The 25194-nt window shown below is 48.2% G+C and overlaps 1 protein-coding gene across 3 annotated transcripts in view; it reads left to right on the top strand.

Annotated features, from left to right (window-relative positions):
- Nucleotides 1-9200: 9200 nt before the first annotated feature.
- The window catches only part of LRP4 (LDL receptor related protein 4), a 49920-nt gene continuing 33926 nt past the window's right edge, over nucleotides 9201-25194 (top strand). Inside the window, exons 1-5 of one of the 3 annotated variants that reach the window (XM_036104949.2) lie at nucleotides 9201-9443; nucleotides 22715-22861; nucleotides 24062-24178; nucleotides 24415-24528; nucleotides 24889-25005. In XM_036104949.2, coding sequence (XP_035960842.1) covers nucleotides 9392-9443; nucleotides 22715-22861; nucleotides 24062-24178; nucleotides 24415-24528; nucleotides 24889-25005 — 547 coding nt within the window. In that variant the 5' untranslated portion in view covers nucleotides 9201-9391. Of the gene's footprint in view, nucleotides 9444-22714; nucleotides 22862-23217; nucleotides 24529-24888; nucleotides 25006-25194 lie in introns of those variants that run through there. The other 2 variants (XM_078058075.1, XM_078058072.1) reach the window with 2 other exon arrangements.

Below are 25194 nucleotides of genomic sequence, written 5' to 3' on the forward strand. Positions count from 1 at the left end.
GCCCTCCGCAGCCGCAATTTCTGAATTTCATAACTATGATTCCTACTTTGCACAGCTGTTACCTTAACTCACAATAATAGCTCCCACCCCGAAATTCCCATAAACACTCATGTCCCATGACCTATTTTTATCTCTTTATTATTTACTGTCTTAAATTGCTACCAAGTGCTTTTCACAGAGTATGTTTTGGCTGCACCTTGAGGTCAGGGATGTGTCTTTCTGCCCATGTCCAGGCTGGACACGCAGAAGGTGGTTATTAAATCCTCTACGAGTTCATTGACGTTTCCTCTCAAATTCCTCTTTATCTTTAGTCCCTCCTTCTGCCCCTATCCCTTACTATTTGATATCCTCCTCCCCAAGTGTCTTTTTTTTTTCCTGCCAAGACACTTCACTTCTTGAGGGGATGGGGTGCACAAAGGAGGGCACTATTAGATTTTTTTCTTCATATGCCTTATTGCTCACTTCTCTTTTCAAGAAGGGAGAGTATTAATTGGTTTTTAACTTCCCAGATCTCCAGATATTTCTTTTTATTTTTCTCCCCACTCCCAACAACAGATTAGGGATCTGTAGTTCCTGTCACAGTTGAAACCTAACAGAAAAAGCCACTCTATCCTCACTTTTTAATTTTTGTGTAAAAGAAAGACGGAGGAAAGACAGGAAGGAAAAAAGAAATGAAGGAAAGAAGGAAGAAAAGAAAAATCATGCTATTAGAGGCATGACTGTGAAACTAGTGGACACCTACACTGGGAGGAAAGGGAAAGAGGAGCTTCTCCTCTTTGTGTCAGTTGTCTATTCTTAGTCTTCTCCCACAGGAGCTTCAAACCTCCTAATTCTCCCTTTCCCTTAAAATTGTATATGTCTTATTTCTAGGCTCCCATGAGTCACTCTGAGTTTGGATGTGGTAAGGATAAAGGGACAGAGCCAAACTAGGAGCAGCATTTATCTCGAGGTAATGAATTTACTAATTTGGTATTTAATGTCAAGTCCTGAAAATTTGATAAAAATATTTGCTTTCTTCCTCCTTTTCTTCCTCCATTCTTGCTTCTCGCCCCATCCCATTGCTGCCCCTACCCCCACCCCAGTGCAGCTTGAGGGTATGGAAGTTTCATAACTTTCACACCTGTGGCTTATTACTACATTAATAAAGTAATGGGATAGTAATTATTAAGGCCTACAATTTCATTTTATTTCCAAGCAACCTGAAGCTATTTGCAGATCATTTTATTTGTCCTCATAAAAACTTTCTAAGGCACTTCCTTTTTTTAAGCAGGGAAACTGAGGAACAGGTCAGGAAAATGACTTGTCTAGTATCATCCAGCCAGTTGGTGGGAGAGCTACAACTGGATCTCAGCTATCCCAACCTCCAGGCTAGTGGTCTGACCACTAAACCACACAGCCTCTTTTTTAAGGGTTTGTTGGCTTGGTTTTTATTTATTTATTTTTACTTTTGCTCTGCCCTGCCAGCAACTGGAAGCTCCCAGATAAAAGAAGAGAATTTCAAGTCCAGGCTGAACATTTGACATCCTCTTATTTGTGGAGCATTATCCTAGGACTTGGAGGGTGCTGCTGCTGGGATCTGTGTGGTGGAGCTGGGAACCAGCCCCAAGAATATAGCTTTGTTTGGGCATTAACCCATTTGTGGTTATAATAATGATAAGTTTCAGCACCAGTGGCGCCCGACTGTTAATGACTCAAAGAAAGCTAAATAAGAACAAGATGTCATCTCTGGAGCAATTTGTAGCTTTTTCCTACAGCTCCATCCCTTCCATAAAAATCCTGAGGACCCCTATATTTAAAGTCAGTCTTCCACTCTTAATGTCTTCAACAGTCTATTGAGGAAGAAAAGGGTAGGAGGTTGCTAGACTAAGGCTTCAAGAAAATTTGAGGTTACACAGAAATAACAGGTAGCCTTACTGATGTTGGAAATTACTGACTGCTTACATTTTTCTTCTTTATACTTTTATATATTCTCAAAATTTTTCTATAATAGGCATGTATTATAATTTGAAAACAAACAATAAATGACTTGAAATTCTTTAAAATATATATATATATATATATATTTTTTTTTTTTTTTTTTTTTTAAGTAGGCTCCACACCCAGCCAGCATAGATCCCAATGCAAGGTTTAAACTCACAACCCTGAGCTCAAGACCTATGCTGAGATCAAGAGTTGGATGCTTAATTGATTGAGCCACACAGACACCTCTCTTTAAAATACTTTTAAAGCAGAAGTGATGACCTTCCAAATAGTATTTGTTTTTCCCAAGAAGGAACAGCTACTTTTAGATTTGTCTTCCGCCACAGAGTAAGTGATAACAGATTTTGGCCACACCTCAGTGGCAGAGGAAACTTTTTAGTGAAACATACACAACAAGGGTCTTAAGAAGAGTGGAAATATACAAGCAATGTTAAAGACAGGTGTAATTGTGACCCCCTTGAATGTTAAGGAAAGAAAAAAATGTCAGCTTTCAATTTAGATAGGTTTTCAGATTCTTAAATTATTATAACATATTTCTGAAAATGTTACCTAAACAAATAATCATCCAGGTAAACAACTAAGTCAGAAGATAACACCATAATCCTGAATATAAGCAAGTGATATGAAATTGATCAAAGCATAGGGAAGGCATGAGATGCTAAAGTCATTGCCACAACATGAGGAACAGAAAAACCAAGCTCAAAGCAATCAGAAAAACACCCACAAGAGAGGATATGTGGAGATGTCAGTTTACCAGATTATAATTCCTAATTATAAGAAGAAAATTAATAGACATCCCTGGCTCTGCAAGAGGACCTATGAAGAGATTGATAGGGAAGAAATTTCTCCCTGAAACTGAACACTCCAGGAAAGCAAACGTGAAGATACTAAATAGTTTTAAACTTCAAGGAAACAATAAGGAAAGAAAAAATGCAGGCTGAATTATTGCTACAAAATAGGTTCAAGAAACTAGGACAAGCTTTTATCGACTCATCAAGCAGAAAAGATGCTAAAGGCAAAGTAGCTACTAAGAAATGCAGGTCATGAAATTCATGCTGAGCTCCTGGGCTCTTCTTAAAAGACTCATATTCCATAAAAGCAAAGCAGAAACTAAGTGTGATGCCAGTGTATGGGATTAACATGTTTAAAGTAAAAAAAAGCGCTATTTACAGACCAGTCATTTTGAACTGCCACAGGCCAACAGCCCAGCGATTTGGGAGAATTTGCAAAGAAAAAAGAAATGTTCACAAACTCTTAGACAGTTAAAAATAACTAATGCATTACAAGAAAGTGATTAAGAGGACATGGCTTAAATTGAACCAGAGCTCAAACGTGATTACAGACTTGTACCTTCTTGTTATATTTTCAAATGCTGTAGAAAGAGTTGGGAATTATACTTTCATATAGTTTGAAAGGGAAAAAGATTTTCTGATCCTTCTTGGTAGCCCACAAAAATTAGCTCTGCCTTCCTCTGTCCTCAAGTATGCACCTTGATAAGCATTTATGTCATTAAAAATTTTTTTTGAACTCTCCTACTAGACTGTGAGTTCCTTGAAGGCAGAGGCAGTGTTCATTCATCTTTAAATTTCTAGTGCCTAATAGAATAAAGGCTTGTTAAATAGATTTATTTTCCCCTCTAGGTTAAAAGCCTAGAAAATGAAGGCCATCCAATCCACAGGATTTATGGTTGCTTCTAGGAACCAATTCATGAAATAAATTCATTAAACAAAAGGCCAGCAAAATGCAAGACATCATCGAGAAGGGCATTAAAAATCAAATAGAGGGGCGCCTGGCTGGCTCAGTTGGAAGAATATGCGACTGTTGATCTTGGGGTCATGAGTTCGAGCTCCATGTTGGGTGGAGTTTACTTAAATAAATAAACTTAAAAAAAAATCAAACAGAAAGCATTGGCATATCCTTCCTAGGTCTAAATACTGTGTGTGAGAGATCACCATTTGTTAAGAAATGCCCAAAAAAAGAAGCAACTAGCTCAACAAAAGGCATACAGATAATGCTGCATGTGGACAAGGTAAGAGATTAGTTCAGGAGGATGAGAGGGAATATACTAGGAATCATTAAATAAACTTAGGATATGAATTGGAACTTCCCAAACTTTAGAATCTTAGGACAAAAAGCTGCAGTCTCTGCATCTATTTTTCCCCCCCAAGCCATCCCTAGATTGTTACAAGAGTTTATTGTTCTAAAACTCAAATCTGACCACGTTACTTTCTTACTTTAAAAGTGTGACTGACTCACCATTACTAGGATGAAGAAAAATTCCTAAACATGCAGACAATGTACATCTCTTCACAATCTGATCCCAACCTACTTTTCCAGCCACCTTGCCATTCACTCTTCCCTACGTACCAGCCATACTTTCCTACTCATTATTCCCAGACATACTGAGCTCTTTCCCACCACCTTGCTTTGGTATAAGCTCTTCTTTCTGCCTAGAATGTACCTCTCCCACATTTTCTGCATAGTAGACTCTTACATATCCTATAAGACCTAGGATAAATGCCATGACCTTGGGAAACCTTATCTAACTACCTAAATAAGGTAGGATAAAGGCAGTGAGAGAGAACAAGGCAACTTTAGGGTGATAAGATGGGGTTTCTCTGAGGCTGGGATGCTGAGCTGAGACCAGCCATGGGAGGATCTGGGGAAACAGTATTCTAAGTAAAGAAGGCAGCTCATGCAAAAATTGGAAGAAATGCTAGCATGTTGCAGAGCTGAAGGAAAGCCAGTGTAGCCAGAGCCAGAATGAATAAGGGGAGAAGTGGTCAAAGTAATAGGCAGAGGCCAGGTCATGAAGGACCTTGAAGGCCACATGAGAAGCATGGATATTATTCTAAGTGCAATAGGAAACCATCAGAAAGTTTTAAGCCCAGTAAGGACATGACCTGATTTATGTTTCTTAAGAAGTCACTTTGGTTGCTGTACATATAGAGAATGAATTATAGAAGGGCAAGTGTGAAAACAGACCACTTCCATAGATGCTTGATTCATGTTTGTTATTAAATGAGTGTTTATTCATTGATCCATTTGTTTATCCACCATTCTAAATTTATCTTTGCTGCTGAAATAAACAAGATATACTGAAATATTTGCTGCAAAGGCTCTACTTATATATGCCAGATGTGTGAATATCAAGCTTTCAGGAGATAAAAATGTGCTTAGAAAGTCTCGCTTTCCAGGGTGTGCCCCAAGTTAGGCCAGGGAACTGAATCAGCCACTGTACCCCAGCCCCTGATGTAAGTACCATTGCTGAACTGGAACATGAGAAGTATTGGCACTAGAAATGGTGGTGAAGGGTTTGTGATTAAAGAAAATGCCCATCAGACTCTTTCCTTATACTTTCATTTTTCCCCCACTCCCCAGTAGTAGCCCCCTGGACTTAGATAAAAGCATCCATTGTTAAAAGTTAATGATACTTTCCCATAAATCCTCTGGACTCTTTCCTGGCTCAGGGCCTTTGCAGATGCTATTCCTTCTGCCTCCACTCCCAGCCTGATGACTCTTACTCGGCTTAAGTGTCAGTGCCATTGACAGGCCTTCCTTGAATCCCCAAATCTAAATCAAGTCTCTCCTTTCATAGAACTCAGTAATTTTCCTTGAATGTCCCTATCATTTATAGCTTTAAATTCATTTGTGGAATCATTCTTTCAATGCCTCTGCATACCTGTGTCCCCTCCCAACCCCAACCATCAGACTGTAAGTTCCAGGAACCCAATATATCTGTTTACCACTGCCTCTGCCTTGCCTGGAACATAATATGCCCTTAATAAATACTTACTGGGGCGCCTGGGTGGCTCAGTTGGTTAAGCGACTGCCTTCGGCTCAGGTCATGATCCTGGAGTCCCTGGATCGAGTCCCACATCGGGCTCCCTGCTCAGCAGGGAGTCTGCTTCTCCCTCTGACCCTCCCCCCTCTCATGCTCTCTCTATCTCATTCTCTCTCTCAAATAAATAAATAAAATCTTCAAAAAAAAAAGTTATTAATAAATACTTACTAAGTGAACAAATACTGGAAATAGGCCTCCCTAGGCAGAAGTGGCAGGTGTAGGACTCCTTTAGCTCCTTTAGCTGTGCTTTTTCTTGTTTTTCCTTCTACAGCTTTAAGAACTCTTTCCCTCCACTCCCACTGCGTTAACAAGAAAGTGATTCTGGAGAGTAGATGGAGCAATTCTTTGTAGACTTACGTTAATCTTTTTTTTTTTTTTTAAGATTTATTTATTTATTTGAGAGAGAGCGAGAGCTCGAGTGGGAGGGGCAGTGGGAGAGGGAGAGGGAATCTCAAGCAGACTCTGTGCTGAGCTTGGAGCCTGACATGGGGCTCGATCTCACAACCCTGAGATCATGACCTGAGCCAAAATCGAGAGTCAGACGCTTAACTGACTGAGTCACCCAGGCGCCCCTCATGTTCTTAATCTTTTAAACCAGGGTCTCTCAACCTCAGTACTATTAAAATATGGAGCTGGATAATTCTTGGTTATATCATTCTTTGTGGGGAGGGATGTCCTGCTCATGGGAGGATGTTTAGCAGCTTCCTTGGAGTCTACCCATTCATTGCCAATAGCACCTACTCCCAAAACTGTCTCTTGGGATGGCCCCAGGTCTGCAAAATCACTCCTGATTGAGAAGCACTGTTTTAAAGTGTAAAACTTCAGGCCTGTTACTCTTTCAGGTGGATTATGTCTAGAAATTCAGGTTGTTGAATGATGCCTAGGTTATAAGAGAATTCTTCCAACCCAACCAGATCAAAATAGTGCCCATTTCTATCTGGTTTCTGTAGCACTCCCTGTGTTTCCTTTGAAAAGGCCATTAGTGATGGTCTAATTCAGGGCAAATTCTGATCTTGGAAACTCAGTTCCCTGGTCTGTCCTAGAAGGATGAAGGAAGGGGTGGTGTTTCTGGGGATACTAATGCCTCTGAGACCCCTCTGGAATTGGCAGTCCCCTACAACTTTTCTAGGGGCATGTCCCAAAGGACAATAAAAGGGAGACAAACAGCCCATTCTGGCATGCTTTTCAGGATCTCTCACTCCAAACAAGAAAGTCTGAGAGGCCTGGTAAAAATAAATATGGCTTAGCACTCCTGGCATAAGAGCAGTTTCTGACAGCCAAGACTTAACTCACCCTAGGGGGTGACCCAGGCAGGGACTATGCACGAAGTTCCTTTCTACCCATTGATATTCCCAATGACTCACAGCAACCAGGGATGGCTCTGTGCACCAGAACTGTGCTGAACCACGGAGGAGGAGGCCTTGGGATGCACACACAAAATGCAGTCTCTTGAGCCTGAGTCAGACAGGGACAGCCAGCCTCCCCCTTCCTCCTCAATCCCAGAAAAACAACATAAATCATGCCTTCTGGAAGGAAACCTATCCTTCGCATACAGATGTTTATAAATTCTTAATCCCCTGACATTGAAAGTATGGTGACTGCCTGTCCTGGATTTTTTGGGACAAATGTATTCATTATACCACATGTCCTTAGTTTTCATGTGGAAAAAATATGGTCCTCGGAATAGTTAAGATCTTTCTCAACAGGTCAAAAGGCATAAACAGCGTGTATCGAAACCCTGAGACCCACCAAGGCCACATCACAAACATTGTGGGGGTGGGGGAGATGGGTGTTAGAATCAGCTTCTTCTTTTCACTTCTTTCTCCTTGGATTTTAGGCTAAGGTGACCGAGGTCATCAAGGTCGACTGTCTTTCCTAGCAGTACGATCACGTAATCCTGACCTGACTCGACTGCCGCCTTCAGTCAGCAAGAAGAACTACACACAGAGAAAATGCCTCCGTATTAGTTACCATGGTGATGCTGGTTCAACCACATTTCATCTGTGTAAAAATTTCAGGCAGAACAGTATAGAGAAGTACTGGCTAAAGGAGTTAACACTTCACTTTTTGTTGTTGTTGTTGTTGTTGCTGTTGCAAAGTTCATGTTAGCTTTGGCCAAAAATGATAATATGAAGTGAAAGCCTTTGCAACATTGAAAACAAGCAAGGATGAAATGTCAACCTCGCCATTGGAGAAATCTCCTAATATCCACTTTGCACTATACCAAATTGCTCTCCCCTCAGCTGACGTGGAGTATTTGGGTCTTCCTGACTCTATTTACTACTAAGAGAAAAGCGGTTTAATGAGATTGCAGAAGATCCAAAGCCAGGGAATGTCAGCATACCAGCTTGGAGGGAAAGCTGATAATAGGACCCTAAGGAAGCTGGGGGCTTGGACAAAAGTAACAAGACAAGATTCAACCAAAAAACAAAATTAACTCATATTATGAATACACTCTGGGGAGAGCATAGGCCACGAAGCTAAGACAAGCGAGGAGTTTATAATTTTCTGCAGTAACCGGAAAGTTAAATACTGCTGTTAAGGCCCTACAGACAGAAGCCTAGAGGAGGCTCCGGTCTCTGGGAAAGTGCAGCTACAAGTAAAGACTTACTTCCTTACCCCCTTCCTTCCTTGCCAGGATCAGAAAGTCAAAGAAGGTGAAAAGGCTAACAACGCTGATTTACAAAGACAGCAAGGAGGAACTATGTCTGGATCAATTCTGGACGTCTGAGCTGGGGCGACAGGACCCAGACAACCACCTCAGGAAATGAGTAAATGAAAAGGGGAGGTCGTGGAATTATTTAGCCCTAGAACAACGCTGCCTAGACCGGGGTGGGGGTGGAGCAAGAAGAAAATCTCAGAAAAGGAATTTTGACAGTGAGAATGCTAGTTAAGATACAGCACTCCAGGCCCCCTGATGTCCCTTGTTTGATGTTAATAAAGACCTAGGAGGATTATGCATTAGCAAGCCTTGCGTATTCTGAGACATCAATAAAGTCTGGACTTGGGCTGGTAGGGGGGCCGGGGTCACGTCCCCGCGACTTGGGTCAGCCAGGGTGCTCCTCTCTGGCACAGAGTGAGAGGGATCGAGAGAGTTGCCGCTGGGATAATGTTTTAAGTTAGGGACATTTGAGCAGTAGTAATGGGGACACGGAGGGGGGCTCTCTCGAGGACTCGGAATGTGGGGGCGGCCTGCAGAACGGGGCCAGTGCAAGAGGCGCTGGCGGGTGGGGGCCGGGGACCGGGGGGCGGGGGCCGAGGGCGGGAAGGGGCCGGCCCGGCGCTGGGGGCGGGACCAGGCGCGGTGGCGGTGGCGGGGGCTGCGGCGCGGGGGGCGGGGCGGCCTGGCCCGGGACACCCCCCTCCCGGTCCCCTGGCGGGGCGGCTTCGGCTCCGGCAGCACTGGAGGCAGCAGCGGCCGGACGGCGACTTGCGGGACGCGCCGGCCGCCGCGGACCGGGACGCTTCCCCTCCGGGACCCTGCGCCGACTCCCTCCGCCGCGCCGTCCCGCGGGAGCCGGCGGGACCCCCCGGCCGACAGGGAGCGCCGGCGGCGGCCGCGGCACCATGAGGCGGCCGTGGGGCGCGCTGCTGCTTGGCGCCCTGCTCTGCGCACACGGTAAGCGGCGCCGCCGTGCCCGCGCCGCCCGGCCCGCCGGGAAAGTTTGTTCGTGGGTCCGGCCGCAGCACGACTCACCTCCCGAAAAGCGGGCGGCGCGGGCTGGGGCCTGAGACCCCGCGCCCTCACTCCAAGCAGTAGCCCTGAGCGTGCGTGCAGAGGAGAGGAGCAGGAGCTCCCCCAGCTCTTCCAGCCTGAGAGAGGCGGCCGTGGAGGAGCTCCCCGGCTCGGATCTGGGCCGGGCTCAGGGAAGATCCGAGGCGCCCGCTCGCCTTCCCTCGCCGCTCTTTGAAGAACTGGGGGCTGCTTCCCTTTCAGGTTAAGACAGGGTCTCTGTGTCCTTGGTACGAATGAATGTGTGCGAAGAAAGGGAGGCGGGGAAGGATGGTCGCTAAACCATAAATTGTAAAAAGTCCTCTTTGCAGGGACCGGGGGTCTCGAGCGGATTCCCGGAGCGGGGCTCCAGTGGAATCGGAATGCTTGTGTTCTGGGGATTCCCCTACTCGGGGAACAGTTCCTCGGACTCCAGACCTTGCTCCCACCGAGGGTCTTTGGGTACTGCTTGCTCGCAGCATCACCCCTTAGTGGTGTTTTGGGTTCCCTCTCTTGGCTGCGACCAATCAGCTTCCTGCCCTGGATCCTTCCCGGTGCGGGGGGGGGGGGGGGAGACCGGGTTGGAAAAGGAGCAGAGGAGGGACACAGGGAAGAAACTGCTGGAAGGCTCCCGCAGATCCGTCCTACGCGGAGTAGTGGGGCGGGGGGGCGGGTATCGCCGAACATCAGAAGGCAGCCTCCGGGTCCGCGCGGTGACCCTCGGGGGAGCTGGACGGATGGCAGCAGAACTGCTGCTTCATCTGCTCCTTATTAATAACTTGTTTGGTGCCCGTACGCAACTGTTGTGTGTGATTAGGGCTCCAGTGGAATCTGTTTCTCCACAGTCGCCTAGCACCGAGGGTGTACCCCGTGATTTAGCAGCTTCCTCTAGTTTGTGCCCAAAGATCAAAGAACTTTGATCTCTGAACCCCAACCCGATTCAGCCGGGGGGGTGGTGGTGGTGGCGTGAGATCCGAATCTTCTCATTCTCGCAGCCCGGAGGAGGGGGTGGGGTTCGGAACGGAGGGGTCTCTAGACCCTGGGCCTGGCTTGCACCGGTTCTTTCTTTAGCGTGAGGGAGCTCGTGTGGAAATAGTGCAGATTTCGGAACTTGCCTGGCAGGGCGTGGAGATGCCTGGGCACTCGTTTTAAAGATTGGTTTACCTCCCAAATCCAGAACAGAGTTCTCGTGTCTGTTATTTAAACTACCCGTGGGTTTTAAACGACTTTTTCCATGCCCTCTCTAACGCCGACTGAGCTCTTTCTCTCCGCTCTTCCTCTCGGCGTAGTAGCCTGGCCGAGCCACGTTCCTCCTCGCACTGTGCTCTCCCCCTCCCGGGCTCTCTCCTAGAAGGTTATTTGTAGCCTCTTTGGCGTGTCGGGACAGCGGCCCTACTGGGGTAGGAATGTAGCTGCTCTTCCCACCACATGGGCCCCTTAAAGGGACAGCTATGCTTTTTGGGGGGTTTCCCCCTTCGGGCTGCAAGAGAAGGGGATGGAACTTTCCTCTCGGCCCCCTGGAGGAAGTTTTGAAAAAGATCAAGGGAAATGGCACGGCACTGGGAAAAAAGGGAAAAAAAAAAAAAGGCTAAAACGGATACCAACAAAACCAGAGAGGAGATTGTCGCCTTCTGCCCTAGGGAAAGGGGAGCCGGAAGGTTCCGGGCTGAGACTGGCCAAGAGGATTTTAATGCTCCAGAGCTGTCAAAACTGCATATACTACATCTGCACTGAGAATGGAGGCAGCAAGTTGTGTATATTTAATGCTTCACAGAGAAAGGATGGGGGGCTTCTTGATAACTCTTTTGGGTTCTTTTTTTTTTTTTTAAGATTTTTTATTTATTTATTTGACAGAGAGATAGAGAGAAGCACAAGCAGGCAGAGAGGCAGGGAGAGGGAGAAGCAGGCTCTCCGCTGAGCAGGGAGCCCGATGTGGGACTCGATCCCAGGACCCTGGGATCATGACCCGAGCCGAAGGCAGCCGCTTAACTGACTGAGCCACCCAGGCGCCCCTCTTTTGGGTTCTTTTTAAGGATAAAAACTTTATTTTTTTTTTAAAGATTTTATTTATTTATTTGAGAGAGAGCACAAGCAGGGGGAGGAGCAGAGGCAGAGGGAGAAGCAGGCTCCGTGCTGAGCAGGGAGCCCTTGGTTGGCCTATCCCAGGACCCTGAGATCATGACCTGAGCTGAAGGCAGACCCTTAACCCACTGAGCCACCCAGGTGCCCTGAGGACAAAAAGTTTAATAGATACTTCTGAGCATGGGAGACTTTCTGTGTGCGTGTGTAAGGACACTCAGGGGCAGGAAGATCTAAACTTCCCCTAACCTGATACTGAACCATCCTTGGAGGTCTGGGGGGTGGGGGGAAAGGACAGATTCATGGTTCACCAATGAGACTGAGCAATTGCTCAACCAGAAATATCACCAAGAAGGTCCCTAACCCAAGAAGACAGTGTTTTATAGTATGGATGCAATACACTAAGGTTTAAGGTGCTTAGTTGGATGCTGCTAGTCCTGTGGGTTTTTCCTAGATCCTATGTGTTTGGCCTGAACCTACATAACACTCCAACCTTAAAGATTTTGTTAGGAAACTTGATTGCTGTTGACAGCCCTGGGTATCTTTCTCCTGAGGGTTGAGGTGAGGCCACCATTGGAAGAGTAGAAACTATGTTTGTCTTGGAGATCTCTTCCAGATAAGCAAAAAGTTGAAAATTCTGCCCAGGTGCTTAAGTAGATAGAAGGCTGTTTCTGAGGTTGAGTGCAAAAGAGTAGAGCTGAGACTGATCTCCTTTCCATCTGGCTGTTGTCATGGTGCTTGATTGACCTTGTCCCTGATCTTGTTGGACTTGTGAAAGATGCTTGGCTTGTCACTGATTTTGGATTTCCTCTTCTGTCCCCTCTTGAATATCAGATAACATCTTTGGGACTGGCACATGGTATTAAGAATGACAGGTGCAAGGGAACCAGTCTGGCTATGTCTGATACAGAACACGTTGGGCATGTCCATCTTCTGGGCCGGCAAAGAACACAGAAGGTCACAGAGGACAGGGTATTTTATAGGTCTTTGTTCACTCTTTCTACTGATTCGCTGATAATCTTGATCCCTAAGAAGAGGAAAAATAGGAAGGATTGGCTATGTTGCTTCTCCTTTGAAGAGGAGGTCAATACCAGGGGCTTCCTGGATAGGGAATTTCAGGGACTACTTTAAGAAGAAGACTTGTCTTTTTTTAATGATTGGGCACATCTCATAATTATGAGACAGTTCCATGCCCTTGGTTGAGTAAGTCTGTTAGAGCCTGTTCCAGCCACAATCTCTACATTCCTTGATGAAGCCTAACCACAAGTTTTGCCATAGTTGCCTAGGCATGGAGCATCTGGGCCCCAGACTGTGTCTGGATTACCATCTCATCTTCAGCAGGGGAAGTCCTTCTCCCCTTCTCAGCATGGTGGGATTCTGTGTCCCAGGAAAGACTTCCTAAGGACTGGCTGGCTGGACTGGCTGGTTGGCAGGGCCCGAGTTTGGCCCTATAAATAGCTCTGATGAATGCCTGTGCTTGCTGCTCTCTATCCAGCTTAGAGCTGACAGGGTCAGGTTCTTTCTCCCAGATACACTCAGGAGCATTCCCTAAGTTGGGCGCTGCACCCATTCATTTGTTCATTCATTCAGCAAACACACATTTGCCAAGTACTAATCTTAACCACCACGTATATAGCTTGGTGATTAAGCAGCACAGGCATCCCTGGGTTTGAATCTTGGCTTGGGCATTTCTTGTGACCCTGTGCAAAACACTTAATCTCCCTGAACTTCAGGATTCTTATCTGTAAATGAGGGGAGAGCTGGAATAGTAATAAATTATCATGTGAGAATATTCTAAAAATTAAATGAGATAATAGTATATTCAAACCATTCAACACAGGCTACTCCGTTACTGCAGGCTTGGATAAATGTTAGCTGTTTGTTAGCAAGGTTGCCTAAGTAGATTAAAGATGGTTCTTACCTTTGGACTATGGGAGCCAGGTAAACAAATCGTTATACTGTAGTGTCATGCGCTAAAATGGAAGGTCAGCCCTTCATTCATTTCAGCTGTTTTTTTGCTTTTCTCTTTTAAAGATCTTGCCCCTTCTTCCCACCCCACCTTGAAAACCTAATGAAACCTAAGCATAGTTTCCCTCCTGCCCATACTTCCAGAAAGGAGATCTGTTAAGCTATACCATGAGTCTAGGGAGCCCACACCACCTTAGTTCTCCTGGGAGAGGTCCTGGGAGATGGGGTTTTCCTCTGGGAGCTTCCTTGTTAAAAGCTCTGTGGTCAGGGATGAGGCCAGGGATCTCACTCTAAGGATGCCGTGACCTGGGGTGAGAGGTGTTGGCTGAGGTCTCTTGTAGCTGGAACAGTTTAGAATTCCAAGCTCTCCCTCCCACTGGCCTGGGAAAGGAGTCAGTCCCCAGAGCTCATAAGGTAGTAATTGCCCCAATTTGGGGGCTGGGCTATTGCAGCGCCGCCTTTCTTCATGACTACCGTCTTCAATCAGGAATCCTGTCAGTGTGCAGGGATGATTGATGTGGGTCTCAAGCCCATGACTCACCCCCACCCCCAGCCCCCAGCTCCTCCACCCCAAAGTTTGACCCCTGTTGTCTCTTTGTTTCTTCCTTTTAAGTTGGTGCCAGTGATGTGATGTTTTTGGGGGCTGCAGAAAGTTGACCGTAACCAAGAGCAGCCGGTAAGAAGAGCTGATTCTCTGGCCTTCCTGGCGGTCGGTTGACTCCATTTTCTGTTCTGCATTTTTGATTTAGCAAGAAGCAAACATCTTAGGTGCCCTTGGGCACCTCTTTACGCCCTTCCGAGCAAACTTCATTCTTTCACTGCACTTAGGCATTCCCGTAGCTGAGTGGATTGACTATAAGCGTCCCTAACACTCATTCCCCTGCTCATTCAGGTCAGAGTGAGGCAGGGCAGGGCTCTGCCTGAGACCCAGCTGGGGAAAGCCTTGCTGGGACTTGCTGCAAGCCCTGACTTGGCCTATGGGAGCTACCCCCTCACCTCTGTGCGGAGCCAAGGATCTGAGCTGGGAGCAAAGCCGGAGACAAAAGACTGGGAGCAAACCTCCCATCTGGCTGGGAGGCAGCAACACAAAGGTGCTGCTGCATAATTTATCAGCAGAGGTTTTCTGGGGTGGGGAGGCTCTGGGCTCAGGGCAGAGTCTTTTTGGAGGAGAGGGACCCTCCTCCTGTCGGGGTGTAGGCTCAGGCAGGTACTGAGTAGGATACTGGGAAGGACACCTGATCAGCACGTGAAATAAAGCTTGGAGATCATAAATGCCTCTCCACGCTCAGCAGCTCCATTTCCTGCCAGGACTACAGGGCGGGGGTGGGAGAGGCACTCCAAATGTACCTTTGGTTGGCCTCAGCCTTGGGAGCCTGCCTGCCACCACCTTTTAGGCATGAATGAGGACAAGAGATAGTTTCTCTGTTGGGTCAACTACACCCTTCTGGTGACCAAACACAGACGCGAGGTTATAATATCCATAAGCCTAGCAAATAAGAAAGGGGAGTTCTTTCCTCCTCTCTCCAGTTCCCCAACCCTCCCACTCCTCAGGCAGTTTAAACAAGAAATTTCAACTACAGGTTCAGAGAGGGGGTAAAAGCAAATGGTTCTAATACACATCTCCCCCAAATAAGAATTTCTGCTCTTCTGGGAAGCATTGATGGTAACCATTTTTTACATCACAAACTGGGACATGTGGTCTAAATAATATAGAGTTACTTCCGGGGCAGTTAACATTTTAAAATCTTTTGCTACCTCCCTGGCACTGGGGTATTTATGGCGTATTACCACATTTACTGCTCACAGTGTCCTGATGAAGTAGGTACTGTTAGGTTCCTGTCTTACAGATAAGAAACTAAGGCTCAGAGCAGTTTGTCACACAGCTAGTGAGGAACTGGCCCAGGATTTGAACCCAGAGCCTAAGCTTTTAAGCCTCTAACCCATACAGCCCCTTAGTGTGGAATATTTTATATCCAAGCTATAACGAAAGATCTAGGTTGGGACTATCTATATTATGTCTTAGATTGACTTCCCCTCTCTGTTTTCAGTCTTCATCCTCTCATGGATTCTCGATACAAGAAGAATAGCTTCTCCATGCTCTTGACAGAGGAAGGCTTTATTTATTTATTTAGAGGTGGGGGCAGAAGCAGAGGGAGAGAGAGAATCTCAAGCAGGCTCCACGCCCAGCATGGAGCCCGACACCGGGCTCGATCTCACAACCCTGAGATCATGACCTGAGCCGAAATCGAGAGTCAGAGGCTTAACCAACTGAGCTGCCCAGGCGCCCCAGAGCGAGGCTTTAAAAAGCTCCCAGGAGGAGAGATGAGGTTTGTTGCTTTTGTGAAGCCATGTATTACTGTGTGGACCTTGTGTTTTGAGAGGTCGGGGGAGAGGAAAGCAGTATTTTGAGCAGCCCCTCGCAGAGCACAGCCACATTCAAGCCCTGTTGGATTTGTGAAATCTGTTGACTGAGCTGCTGGGCAGGGTAAGTAGACTTTTGAGGACCTGCATGGAGACAGCCTAGTATCATAGCTACGTTACTGGGTTGAGAGAGAGGACATATCTAGGTGCAGATGATGGGGATTAATAACAACAACAGTAATAGCTCCTTACCGTGTACTTCGTATGTATTATTTCATTTAAACAGCCCAGCAACCCTGTGAGAGAAGTACTATTATTACCCCCATTTTACAATAGAGGAGGCTAATCCAATTCTGAATTGCTCTGTGATTTAGGTTCTGAATGCTCTTTTCTATACTTGCCTCCTAGGAATTTGTTGATAAACGAGGCAAGGATAAAGGATACTATGAGCCTGGAGCTCCTCCACAGAAAGGCACGGATGCAGGACTCTTGCCACAGTACCCTCGTCCCCCTCTTCCTGTGGTCATTCATGCCACCAGCTTAACCCATGGAGGGGGGCACTGCAGCTTGGCCCACAGTAAGGTTTTTAGATACCTTGAGCCCTGAAATAGCAGGGCTTAATAGTCATGGGGTGGCTGGATAAGACGGTTCTGGGTGAGTCAAATTCTATCATAGTAATAGCAAGAGCTGTTGTTCACTGAGAGCCTAGGATGTGCCAGGCATTATGCTAAGTGCTTTTTATGAATTAACTAATTTAATTCTAATAACGTCCATGTGAGGTAGGGGCTATGCTTATCCTGATTTTCCTGATGAGCAACTAGGGTATAAAGAGATTTAAATAATATGCCCAGGGGCAGACAGCCAGGAACTAGCTTAGTTTTGTTCCCATGCTCTTAACATTATGCTCCCCTGCCTCATAACTTTGGAGGTTGACCATTACGAACTTCTTTTCCATGGTTAAGAATGGCAAGAGAGGACTGAACTTGATGGGACCAGTAATCATGTGTCTGAAGCTGCCCCTCCCTGAGGCGGCCCCCTAGGAGATGACTTCACCTGGTAGATTTTTCACACCAGGTGAGGCTGGCCTCTAAGGATTTAGGGACAGAAATAAGTAGAATCATAGCATGTCAGTATCACAGCCTGCCAATCCAGCGAGCAAAAGGAACTCTTGAAGGAGAAGGGAGTGGTCTGGAACTGGATAGGACCAGGATACCCCCCTTAAAAAGAAGATTCCTGTTTTCTTCCGTACAGATTAGGTAGGAAATAACTACTTTTCTTTCTTTTTTTTTTTAAGATTTTATTTATTTGACAGAGAGAGAGACAGCGAGAGAGGGAACACAAGCAGGAGGAGTGGGAGAGGGAGAAGCAGGCTCTCCACAGATCAGGGAGCCCAATGCAGGGCTCGATCCCAGGACCCTGGGATCATGACCTGAGCCGAAGGCAGGCGCTTAACGACTGAGCCACCCAGGCACCCCACTACTTTTATTTCTGATACTCTGGGCCTCTCTTTTCCTTTGACTCCAACATGCACAAGACTCTACCTGAATATAGCATTCATTCCTTCATTTTACAAACTTGTATTGATCAACTACTACATACCAAGCATTGAACCGTGCACTGTGAATACAAGGCAAAAACTCTGTGTCATACAACTCCAACGGCCAGGAGGCTTATGGTCTGTTAAGTGAACAGTGATCCCACAGCGGGCTAAATGCTGAGGAGAAACAGAGGGCCTCTGGAGCACAGACCAGGGGCTTTCAGTTCATCTGGGGCCTCATGGGTCCAGGTAGGGCAGCATCAGGAAAGGGTGCACTTCCTGGCCTCCTTCTGCCCACCATTTACCTTTCTTGGTGTTGGCTCTGATGTTTTCTAAGCAAGCTCTGTCCTTTGGAACAGGGGCTGTTTATAGGTGCCCAGGGCTCTCCCGATTCCAGGTATCTTATGGATGAGGTGAAATCCATTGCCACATGGCTCCTTGCTGCCACTCCTTTTAGTTACGAGTTTTGTCTTGCTCCATGGGTAACCCTTTCAGTGAGAGACACTGACTGCTTAGGCTGCCCAAAGGGCTGAAATCAGTGGATCTGTCCCTTGGTTGGCCTGGATGTAGTTTATTTCATTTCACATAATTTATCCTTATTAAATGAGGTTAATATCCTCATCATTGCCAACAGTGGGCAGGAGGAGAGAGGAGAGCTTTGGTGTGTTACAAAAACCCTTGATATGAGTGATGATGGTTCCTCCCTTTCTGTTGTAATCCCTTCCCCTCTGGTAGCCATCTGATCCCAGCACTCACAGGACACTCCTTAAGCCTTCTCATTCCTGGTTCAACTTGAAAAAGCTGCTCTGTAGCTGTGTACAGCCACTGTCCACCGTGGGCCTCTAAGTGACAGGTGTGGTCCCCCCTTCAGCTGAGCATTCTCTGGGATGGTAGAGAGCGGTGCCTCTCTAACCTTGAGTATGCATCAGTGTCCTCTGGGAAGCTTGTTGCAAATCCAGATTCTGAGATCGCATTAGGAGAAGAATACTGGTCTAAGGGGCAGAATGGGGCTGCCATCCTGGCTCTCCTACTGACCCCATGACCTTGGCCAAAGCAGATGACCTTACCTATTAAGTGGGGACTGCAGTAAGTAATGAGGGTTGTTGTAATGATTAAAGGTGAATGAAAGTGTGCATGCAAAATTAGCTTGCAAACTCTTTAAAGAGTTACTGCAAAACATTATTATTTGTTGTCAGAAGCCCTGTTCCTTTCTGGACCAACACAACACAGAGGCCCTTGTTCAAAGGGCTGGGGGCTCCAGACTGTCCCTGCTTCACTACTTTACCTTAGGGCAAGAGACATTGGTCTTTAGTCTGAGCAGTAACCAGAAGGAGAGGTTACTGCCTGAGATCCACAAACTCACTGTGTATTTGCTAATGGAGAATGCATAAAGGAGAGGGATCCAGGAGTCTCAGTGTTGTAAACTCCCCTTTTTGACCTCCCCTTTTTGGAAATTCTCATAATAGCGATACCACTCTTTGGGAGGCAGTGTAATGAAGTGATTAAGAGCAGAGGCTCTGGGATCAATCTGCCTGGGTGTGAATGCTGGCTTCAATCCTTAGTTAGTACCTGTGTGACCTAGCAACAGACTTCATCTCTCTGTGTCTCAGTGTCTTCAACTTTTGTAAAGTGGTGACAATAATAGCAGTGTCACCTCCCAGGGTTGTTGAGAGCATTCAATGATGTAACATAAGAAAAGCACTTAGAAAAGTATCTGAAGAGCACCTGGTAAGTACATCCTCAGTAAATATTATGGTTGTATTATTATAAAGCTTTTGCCATGCGCTGGTCCTGTGCTAAGCATTTACATGGATTCGATTTTATAGATGAGGAAACTGAGGCTCAGAGACCTTAATCAACTTGCTCAAAGTTGTAGAGTTGGTGGTAGAACCAGGACTTGAACTCCAGTCTCTCCAGCAGTTTACATGGATTTGCATTTTATAGATGAGGAAACTGAGGCTCAGAGACCTTAATCAACTTGCTCAAAGTTGTAGAGTTGGTGGTAGAATCAGGACTTGAGCTCCAGTCTCTGACTCCAGAACCTATGCTCTTTACTATAACGTTCCACAGACATCTGGTATACCACCAAATGGATGTTGCTCTTCTTTCCTTCAAAACAAAGCCGTGAGGAATTGGGTAGGTGGCTGAGGCAAAGGAGGCAAGGTGTAAGTGGTGGGATTTTGGTTAACCTCCCAGGAAGACCCTATGAGCCCATTCCCATGTATCCCCCAAAACTGGATGACTTGCCTGTCAAGGGTAGGGAACACTTTGGGGAGAGATCTTTTCTGTTGTTGAATTGCTTTAGGTCAAAAAGGCCCAAGCCCCTGGAGGCTGAACAGAGCGTGGCTGACAAATAGCTTTCAAGGCCAAGAGCATAGCTGAGTACTCTAACTTAACCACTTTCCAAAGTGAAGGCTGAGCGTGCCACCCGCCCTCATCTGTTTCCTTTCTTCCCTCGTTTTGTTCAAAAGGGTTAAAAGCTGTCCTTTCTGATCGCAGCCAGGACTTGTGTGAAAAGGCAGAATTCTACCTCCGGGGATCCCAGAGGGGCAGTGGTTGTCCAGAGAGCTGGCTTTTTGGAGTATAATGTGTCTGTTTACCGTAGGAAAGCCCAAGCGCAGGGTTTGCCTGATGACGGCTGCTATGCCAGGCAGGAAGCCGGGACTCTTGGGCCGCCTGCAACTAACTCGGTGCCCACCCGATGGAATGCTTTGTTCCTGAAGTCTGCTGCGGGAAATCGGGACTTCTTTTATTGTGCAGCCAAAGGCAGGAGGTGGGGCCCTAAAAAAAAGAAAATCAGCCAGGGACGGAAGGCTCCTCTACCTTCGGTAATATTTTTTAACTTGCAAGCAGCACCGCAATCCTGCTGTTCTTGCTCTCCTAATCCTGGTGCTTTGGGAAAAATTTAGTCCCTGCATCCACAACAGTCCACGGCCCCAGCCTGTATTTACTGAACATCTTCGGTGTGCCAAGGCACGAGGTTAGGTTCGTCCACGTTGACCTTCTGGTCCAATCCCTGTGGCTTTTCACAAACAAGGAAGCAGAAGCTCAGGGAGCCAAGCGACTTGTACAAGGTCACACAGCTGGTCAGGGGAGCCCAGTCTGTCTGCTCCGGTCCAGGGCACCTCTCCTGCTTTCCTCTCCTGTTCCTCCAAACCTCCCTTCTTCCTCTCTGGTGTTGTCACCCCCTTCACCCAACGTGAATTCTTGCTCCCTGCTGTGTTCTCGACCTCTCTTGACATTTGGGGCTGGAGAATTTCTTTGTTGTGGGGGCCTGCCCTGTACATTGTAGGATGTCCAGCAGCATCCCTGGCTTCTACCCATTAGATGCCCGAAGTACCCCCAGTCATGACAACCAAAAATGTCACACATTGCCAGATGTCCCCCTGGGGGACAAACCATCCCTGACTGAGAACCACTGAATTAGTCTTATCTTTCCTCTTCACCATTCCTCCCTGTGAAGGGGATCTGCATGCTGGGAAGCCCATTGAATGGAGTCCTTTGGAATATTTAGTCTTTGCTGTTTCATCCAGCCAGAGTTCCTTAAAGTAGTACCCATAGCTGTGATGACCTGGTCACAAAAGTTGCTCAGGGTCTGAGTGAAAAAAGCCCATTCCCTTCTCCATGCTCTCTGAATAGGCCCAAAAGGACGGGGCTGGGGCAGGGGCTGGGACAGATGGGTCTTCAGTGCTTCCCTGGGGAAGAATCCTCTGTCCTGCACGTGCAGACAGACCTGGACGGGCAGGAGCCCTGGGCTTGGAGTAAAGCCTTCCTCTGAAGCGTAGAGATGCTGCACCTCTCAAAACGATTCCTTTGGTTTCCACAGGAAATCCAGCATCTTTTCTAGGGCAGCTGATTGCCTTCGCTTATGGAAGGGGAAGGCGAGGTCTCAGTTGAGGATCTGGTGAAATTTGTGGTCCTTTACTCCAGAAATGTACATTTTGCCTATAGTTTCAGTGGTTCACTGATCCCAAATGCTGGCCGGCCAGCCAGCCAGCCAGCCATCCATCCATCCATCCATCCATCCATCCGTCTATCCAGCCATCCAGCCATCTATCCAGCCATCCAGCCATCCATCTGCAGATTAGGATAGGAATCCATGCCTTATGCTCACACTTACCTTTGGGGGTTCAAGTGGAGAGGGACAGCTTCAAGGCTCTCTCCTTGCTTTTGGAGGGGATAGCAGTACACCCTTTCATTCTGGGCCTTAATTCCTTCCCTGTTCCAGCCCAGCCTGAGGGCAAGGCCCAGCTAAGGGGAGGAAGGGGAGAAGAAAGCAAGGGGGAGAGATGAGCAATGAGCGGTGGCCCCCTTCTTTCCCAGCTGCAGCAGCCCAGCGGGTTAGATGAATGCAGGGAGGGGGGGAGAGTGACCCTGGCAGAACCCTTTGTTCCAGCTGAGGCTGGAGCAGGGGCACTGAGCCATTCACACGCCATCCCAGGGCATCCTGCTGGGCACGCTGGGGAGGGGGCACAGCAGCCGGTCATGGGACTTGGCCAGGCAGATAGCTCCAAGCTCAATAGGGAAGCCCAGCTGCGTGCTGCTGAGGCTGGGGGAGGGGCTGCTTCTGCCATCCTTCCTCCGGGCTGTGGCCTGTCCCACAGACAAGAAGGCTCTGACTGGTCCCAGTCACTCTGCCCTGGTCCCCTCCCCCTGGGACTCTGCTTCTCCTGGTCACCCTCCTCAAAGGTGAGTTCTAACCTCTGATCGGGAGACTCACAACAGCCTGTGCTGCTTCCTGGTCCCCTGTATGGATTCCTTATTCCAAAAGGGGCTCCGGCATTTTAATTCCACTATTTCTTGCCCTCCCTGGCCAACAACCAAGGGTCTGGTCCTGGCCAGAGGCAAAAGCATCCATATTTCAACATAGCTTTGGAGGGAAGGGTACTGAGTTTCTCTCTGCATCACTCTTTCTGTCCCCCTGCTCCTTTTTCCCAAGAGCACCGTCTCTCTGAGTGGCATTGTTTATCTCCGGTCTCTTGGGGGTACTGGGCCAAAAGCCCCGATCATAGAAGGGGTACCTGGACTGCTTATGAATCCAGAGCCACAGATTATCTTCTTGACCATTTGTGCATTGGAGGAAGGGGGAAGGCATGATTGCATGGTCTGCATCTCCCCGTGGTATCACTGTGGCTCCCTGACCACTAGACTAGGCTCCTCTGCTTTACTCTCTGGAATGCGCTTTGGTTAGGCAGGAGCCGAGCCCTCACTGGTTCCTTTCCCCTCTGCCCAGGCCTGGCCAGCAGCCCCGAGTGTGCTTGTGGTCGGAGCCACTTCACGTGTGCAGTGAGCGCCCTCGGCGAGTGTACCTGCATCCCTGCGCAGTGGCAGTGTGACGGGGACAACGACTGCGGGGACCACAGCGATGAGGACGGCTGTAGTAAGCGCCTCCCTCCCCCACCAGGCACCTCCAGCCCCCACCCCCCAGGCAGCGGCGGGAAGCCTTAGAAGGAGAACCCAGGGATGAGGGTGTAAGGGAGTGTTCTGTCCACTGGCCGTGTCAGACTCAGCACATTGGACTCCTGTGAGGGTGACAGATATTGACAGATGGGTGGCTTCTTCACAGTATATATGGCTCCAATCCTCCTGTCTTTCCTATATTTTCCATGCGGATATGACCAATAAACTGTGACAAGTGTGGAAGAAAACACCCTTGAAAACTGTAGGCAGTCTCTTTAAATAGATCTCTCCGTATTTATGTGAATATATGTTTGTATATTTGTACTGCGTATTTGTGCATTTTTTAATGTGCATACTACATGTGGATGCAGATTATTTCTGTGTATCTTATGCTGGTATTCTGTATAATCATATCTTTTTTAATAATAGGAGCTTTGTAAGAAATCTTATAGTCTCTTTAAATCTTCCTTTCCCCTAGCTCAGTAATGTATGCACAACAGGCTAGGGCATCCTGCCTCGGATCTCTAGACCTGTCGCTGCTGAGCCAGTTGTCTGGGGTGCCACCTGCAGCAGCTAGGTCTGAGGGTGGCTAATTAGTCTAATAAGATTGAAGCTACAACCTGGACCTTGTTAACCCCCACCGGGTCAGCTAATTGTGATGATAAATGGCTCACTTTCATGGAGCACTGTCATGTGCATTCTCTCAAAAGACCGCTGTGAGCCAAGTATAATTACCCCCATTGTTACAGTCAGAGAACCTATGGCTCAGAGAGGGTACCTGACTCACTCAGTGTGATAAGTAATGAGTTCTAGAACTGGAAATTGAGCCCAGATATGTTAATCATCATTTAACAGGAGGAAAAGAAAAAAAAAATACACTTCTCTTTCTTGCTCATGTTTTTCTTACTGCTCTCTCAGTGGTTTTGGGTTCCTTGGGCTGCCCTGCCCTGTGAACCCCTCGTGGCCATTCCCTGCGAATAGTCTGGCTTCTCAGCTGTGGTTTCTGCTTCGCTTCTCCAGCAGCTGGGGGCAGGCATGGGAGTCTGTGAGGAAGGACTGCAGCTCACGCGGGGAGACGTGGGGGCAGGGGTGTTGGCAAAGGGTTTCCAGCCCAGGTGAGGCTGTCTCGGTAAGTGTCCCAGACTCTGATTCTCTGTTGCCTTCTTTTACCGGGACTCAGTGCTGCCCACCTGTTCTCCTCTTGACTTTCACTGTGACAATGGCAAGTGCATCCGCCGCTCCTGGGTATGTGATGGGGACAACGACTGCGAGGATGACTCAGACGAGCAGGACTGCCGTGAGTGCCGGTGGCGCCAGGCGGGCTCCATCAGGCTCTGCTGGGAAGGGATTTTCAATTAGAAAATGATGCCCCAGGTCCACGTCAGCTCTAGGGTCTTCAGCTCTTGGGTAGATGAGCCCAAGAGAGGGCCCCCTGCTTCAGATCCCTCATGGCAATGTTGGGGTAGCGCAACTGCCCTGTTCTGTGGGCCTTTCTGTCGGGCCTGCAGCAGCCTGACTGCTCTGTGCCCGCAGCCCCCCGGGAGTGTGAGGAGGACGAGTTCCCCTGCCAGAACGGCTACTGCATCCGGAGCCTGTGGCACTGCGACGGGGACAATGACTGCGGTGACAACAGTGATGAGCAGTGTGGTGAGTGGAGCTCTGGGGGTGGGGGGACGGCTGCGGTGGCGTGGCCTCCGGGACAGTGGGCAGCACCCGCTCTAGCACTGCTGCACCCCCAACTGCCTGGGTATCTGGAGCACCGGGAGGAAGGCTGAGGGGCAGAACCGTGCAGACCCCCCGGGAACCGCGGGGCGGGACAGGAGCCCGAGGCCCAGTCTCGCCAGGGCCGCGGCTTCCCCCCACCGCAGTCTGCACCAAGTCTGTGATGTCTGGCAGGGGCTGGGTCAGACCCTCAGGGGCGGTGGGGGGGCGGGGTGCGTTGGGGATGATGGAAGGAGCGCGGCCTGTAGGGCTCCTGCAGGATCGCTGTCCCGTTGCGTCCCCCAGACATGCGCAAGTGCTCTGACAAGGAATTCCGCTGCAGTGACGGAAGCTGCATCGCCGAGCACTGGTACTGCGACGGTGACACCGACTGCAAAGATGGCTCTGACGAGGAGAGCTGTCGTGAGTGGCCCCAGAACCCAGGCTGGTGGGCTGGGCCGGGGCAGAGGGCGGCATCCCAGGGGCGCGAGGGCCAGGCTGCAGGGTGCATGCGCAGTGGGCCAGGAGGGCGGGCTCTTCAGAAGCCGCACCTCGGAGGCTGAGCTAGGGTGGGAGCCCGTTCCCCAGGTGCGGAGGGACGGCTCGCGTCGG

Source organism: Halichoerus grypus, chromosome 11 (assembly GCF_964656455.1).
Source record: "Halichoerus grypus chromosome 11, mHalGry1.hap1.1, whole genome shotgun sequence".
In the NCBI taxonomy this organism is placed as follows: Eukaryota; Metazoa; Chordata; class Mammalia; order Carnivora; family Phocidae; genus Halichoerus; species Halichoerus grypus.